Raw genomic sequence first — 5,128 nt, forward strand, 5'->3', positions numbered from 1 at the left:
AAGCTCGTAACTTTCACAGATGACAAACCATGATGTTTCTGCATAGAACTTCTTAGGAAACACACAATCGTGTAGTTACTGCTCATTGAAAAGAGGCTCAAGGTTGAAGGAGTCAATGAAATGAGATTGCAAAAGAACTAGGGCCCCATTCACATTCATGTTATAATATAACCCTTTCCATTAAGTTATTGAATTGTTCTTTTACAGCCATCTACTTTAAGATTAGTTAAAAAGTCTCTATTTTAAATTATTGTGATGTTCATTTGACACTGTCAAAAATCGACAAATATTCTAGACCATGAAAAAGATTTAGAAAATAACTAAGATTTTCCTCTTTGCTATCTCTATCAAAGCTAATTGGTCCTTAACAGTTTCCAAGAGGGACACGATTTGCTAATAAATTTAAAAGATATTTTGACGACAGCCCGCCATCTTCAGTGGACTTTGTTGCTGCTTGTGTCACTTCCTATGTCTCTGCATCAGCAAAACTAAGAAGACTGTTGAGGTTTTCACATAGAAAGAGAGTTATATATAGAACCATGATCTTCATTCTTCAACCACAAAACCAACCAAAATCTTATCTTTTACAATCTTGTATTCTCTAAAAAACAGGAGTTTCTAGCAGCCATGATGAAATCATCAAACTCACCCCTCTACCTGCTATCTTGCCTTCTAATGTTACTGCTTCTCCCGGTGCCTTCCCTATCGGCTGACCCTGATTCGTTACAGGACTTTTGTGTTGCAGATTTGAATGCATCCATATCAATCAACGGATTTCCTTGCATACCTGCCTCAAAAGTTAATGCAAGTGATTTTTTCTTTGATCTGAGCAAAGAGGGTGTCACTAACACATCAAACTTAAACTCCAGTGTCACTCCTGCAAACGTCCTTGCCTTTCCTGCTGTTAACACTCTTGGGATTTCAATGAACCGTGTAGACTTTGGCCCTGGAGGACTTAATCCACCACACTCTCACCCTCGTGCAACTGAGATGGGTTTGGTCGTTGAAGGGAGCATACTTGTGGGGTTTGTGACAACTTCCAACGTGTATTACTCTAAGGTTTTGACTACTGGAGAGGTCTTTGTCATTCCTAGGGGTCTTGTACACTTCCAAAAGAATGTTGGAAACGGGAAAGGTATTGTCTTCACTTCTTTCAATAGTCACATGCCAGGGGTTGTGATTTCCTCAACAACTCTCTTTGGTTCACAACCCCCAATGCCTAATGAAGTGTTAACTCAGGCGTTCCAAGTAGACGATGCTGTTGTCAATAGCATAAAATCCAAATTTGGTTCTTAAGCCATGGCCTTCCTGATAAGGTCCTTTTGATTTGAAGATTGTGTAATAATACTTTTGAGATTACCTGCCTCCCTTTGTTGGGCTGTGTTATTCAGGTTATCAGTGTATGTTGTTTCGATTATTGATTGATTTTATAAAAAAATTGTTATGGTTATTGATTGATTTTATGATACCTATGTTGTTATGTTTATTGATGAATTTTATGATAAATGTTTTCACCTGTGAGTTGAAGTATTGAGTTCTAAATAACACAACTGAATCTCCCCTCACGGTAAAAAAAATACCTTGACAAACATACCTCTGCTCTGAATTCGAATACAATAATCTAAAAGTGTCCCGTATCAAACCCCACATACAATGACAGTTGTAGGGTTAGGATTTGTGGCCCAAGCCCAGAACAATGAATTTGTAGAGAATGGGTGAAAAAACTAGATTGATTAAGGAATTGACAATAGTTAATCACAATCTACAGGTATAAACCAACATGAAGTTACTCATAAAAAATGGAATGACTTAGTTTCTGAAGAGGCATATCATTGATCATATAGTGATTACAATTCTTAAAGCTACAGTAAAGTTTTCTTTTTCTTCACTCTTCCTCTTCCCCCCCCCCCCCTATTTTCAAGAGCCTCTTTCCTTTATATATCCTCCCTTCCCCTCATCTCCATCGTCCACTAACTCTTCCTCTTCCCCCCCCCCCCCTATTTTCAAGAGCCTCTTTCCTTTATATATCCTCCCTTCCCCTCATCTCCATCGTCCACTTGTACCTCATCTGTGAGCCTACTTGAGTATATGTCACGTCAAGCATCTCCTTTAACTTTGTATGAGTGGTGGTAGGTGAGGTTACACTGTTCAGGGGTCTTTTCCACATAAATGTGGCTAGAAAAGTTGCTGCAGAGCCTTAAATACAGTGGTAGCAGCTTTCTCTGTAGATATTTCTTCATCCTTATCGTCTCCAAGTATACTCAGAGCTTATCTTGATCAGGAGGAGTCCTCGGAAGATCATTCTGACCGTTTATACGTTCAATTGATCCGTACTATACGCGTCAGAGGAATAACATCTCTTTGGACAGAAGGCGACCTCTTCGGATTGTAATCACTTTTCTTTTTGGGGGTCCTTCTTCCAGATGGGCCTTGCCCTTACCTCTCATTCTCTTCGGACGCACAGTAATTCTCACATGGGGCTCTAGGCCCACTACATTAGACTGGGCCTTTTGAACCACAACAGCAAATTGTCACGGAGTATTTATAACTCAAATTAAGTTTCATTTATTTCATTTTAAGTGGAGAGTAATAATTCAAATTGGATTTAATGGCTTCTCTCAAAAAAATAAAAAATAACAAATGCCAAAGGATTCCCTAAAAAAGAAAAAACAAGCATAAAACATAAGTTCTACTTTTACTAGTATATGAATTGCAGTAAGGCTATTGATATTAGTTTGGGTTATTAAACATATATAACATACCCACTAAAAAGAAAAAACATATATGACAATTTGACCAGGACATTTGGAGGTACTAAAATGGTTTTTTCTTGCAATTTTCATGATATTGGTTATACCAAGTTTCTCATTAAATCGCTATATGTATATAATTTTTAAAAATTACTATTGGATACTACATATACAATATCAATTCACAATTATTATTTGTGAAATTCTACTAAATATAACACAAAATAAAATAATACATTGGTCAAATAGAATATCTTAAATTGAATGGGGATAGGTGCATGAGATTATTCAACCTAGTTACAATTTGTTACGTTCAATATCTTCACATACAAAATATTTGAATAGAAACAATGTAAAAAATAAGCTCATTAGTTCAAAGAAAAAATAGCTGTAAAAAACTAAACAATTTAATTTGTATGGAAAGCTAACAAAAGCAAAATCTAATTTTGATTCTAATTGAATTTTCTCTAAACTTTGGTTTTAAAAAGCAATATATATATATATATGTGTGTGTGTGTGTGTGTGTGTGTGTGTGTGTGTGTGTTTCCTAATTAATAATGGACCATACATAGTCATGATATCTATATATATATAATAATAAGTGAAACTGAGAGAAACTCAAATTAGAATTCCAAATAGAGTTCCAATTTTGCGTCATGTGTCCTAAATTATTTATTTTTAAAGAGTTTTATTTCCTAATTTTAAAATTAAATGTGGAATTACATCATAAATATTCATCCAAGTGAGTTATTAAGTACAAAAACCCAAGAGTCTAGAATAAATGAATCATAAAAAATAAAAATAAAAGGTGCTTCACAATAATTTAAAAAAAAAAATGGACAATTCGCATTTTATATCTAATAATATCCTTACAAATGTTTTTAAAGAATTATCTAAATATAAAACTGACTATCAATAATATTTAAATTATATATATCGAAATTATATTATGCATTTTATTATATATCTTTAAGTGTATCAATGCTTATGCATAGGTTACAAGCTAGTATTATATAAATGACTTATAAATTTGAATTGTTAATAGTTATACAAAAAAAAAAAGGCTCATAAATATAAAATCATTCAAACTCTCTCTTCCTCTAATTTTATATACAAAGTTAGATTTATGATTATGTTTTTTTATGGTTTATTTATATTAGACTCCTCGTTTTCTACACTAAATTAACTTATTTGACACAAAATTTAAAATTAAAAAAAAAAAAAAAAAAACTTAGATTAGAAGGAGCATGTGGTGCAAAATTAAACTCTAATTGAAGTTCAATTTTTACACTGAATTAACTCACTTGGCACAAAAATTTTAAATTTTAAATTAGATGGAGCACGTGGTGGAAAATTAGATTCTAATTGAATTTTTCTCTTAGTTTTGCTTATATATGTATATATAAAGAGAGAGAGAGAGAGAGAGAGAGAGAGAGAGAGAGAGAGAGAGAGAGAGAGAGAGAGAGAGAGAGAGAGAGAGAGAGAGAGAGAGAGAGTTGGGTTTGGGGTGTAACTCTAAGTAATGTTACACCACCTAATAACTTGTTATTAAATTCATATTTTGAAAATCTCACCATTGGATTACATATTTTATATGTTTTTAATATGCATGCCAATTTTTATAGCAATCAGATATTATTTACTATTCGACCCATAAACTTGTATTTTATGTAATATTGTAAACTACAAAAAGGTAAATTTAAACAATTGATTGATGGCATGACTATTGATCTTTGATTACTTTGAAACTTTGTAAACATTGAGAATATATAAAGATAATGTAATCCAACGGTTGATTTGTCAAAATTCGCATCCAATTAAAAAATATTGAGTGGTGTAATATTATTTAGAATTACGCCTGATATAACTTAAACCCAACTCATATATATATATATATATAATTGGATTCTCAATTTTGCACCATGTGTCTCATTTAATTATTAATTTTATGCTTAGTAAATTATTGAGTGTAAAAATCGAAGAGTTTAAATCCAATTAGACTCTAAATTATATTCCAATTGGAGTTCAATTTCCACCACATGTCCATCTAAGTTTTTAATTTTTCTGGCAAGTGAATTAAAAAAAGAAAAGTGTAAATTAATACCATGAATAATTTGAATCTCTTCTAAAATATATATATATATATATAATTTGAACCGTATAATTGTGAATATTTTTAATTGTCTCCGTGCATACGCACGGGACTACACACTAGTTAATATATATATATAGATAACTCCAAAATTTTGCATTATTTGATTTTATTTCATTACCATTATTGAAACATGAATTTGTACCAATTAGCTAGTGACATATTTAACAATGAAAAAGAAACTTTGGAAAGTACAATTCTCTCATTAAGTTTGGCACGAAATCAA

At 32.1% G+C, this 5,128-nt stretch overlaps 1 protein-coding gene across 1 annotated transcript; it reads left to right on the forward strand.

Annotated features, from left to right (window-relative positions):
- The first annotated feature begins 564 nt into the window (after window positions 1-564).
- On the forward strand, window positions 565-1,468 carry LOC112014166 (germin-like protein subfamily T member 2). The gene has a single exon (XM_024046551.2). The coding sequence runs from the start codon at window positions 628-630 to the stop codon at window positions 1,294-1,296; it is 669 nt and encodes a 222-aa protein (XP_023902319.1). The 5' UTR covers window positions 565-627; the 3' UTR covers window positions 1,297-1,468.
- Window positions 1,469-5,128: the final 3,660 nt, after the last annotated feature.

Source organism: Quercus suber, unplaced genomic scaffold (assembly GCF_002906115.3).
Source record: "Quercus suber isolate HL8 unplaced genomic scaffold, Cork oak 2.0 scaffold_30, whole genome shotgun sequence".
In the NCBI taxonomy this organism is placed as follows: Eukaryota; Viridiplantae; Streptophyta; class Magnoliopsida; order Fagales; family Fagaceae; genus Quercus; species Quercus suber.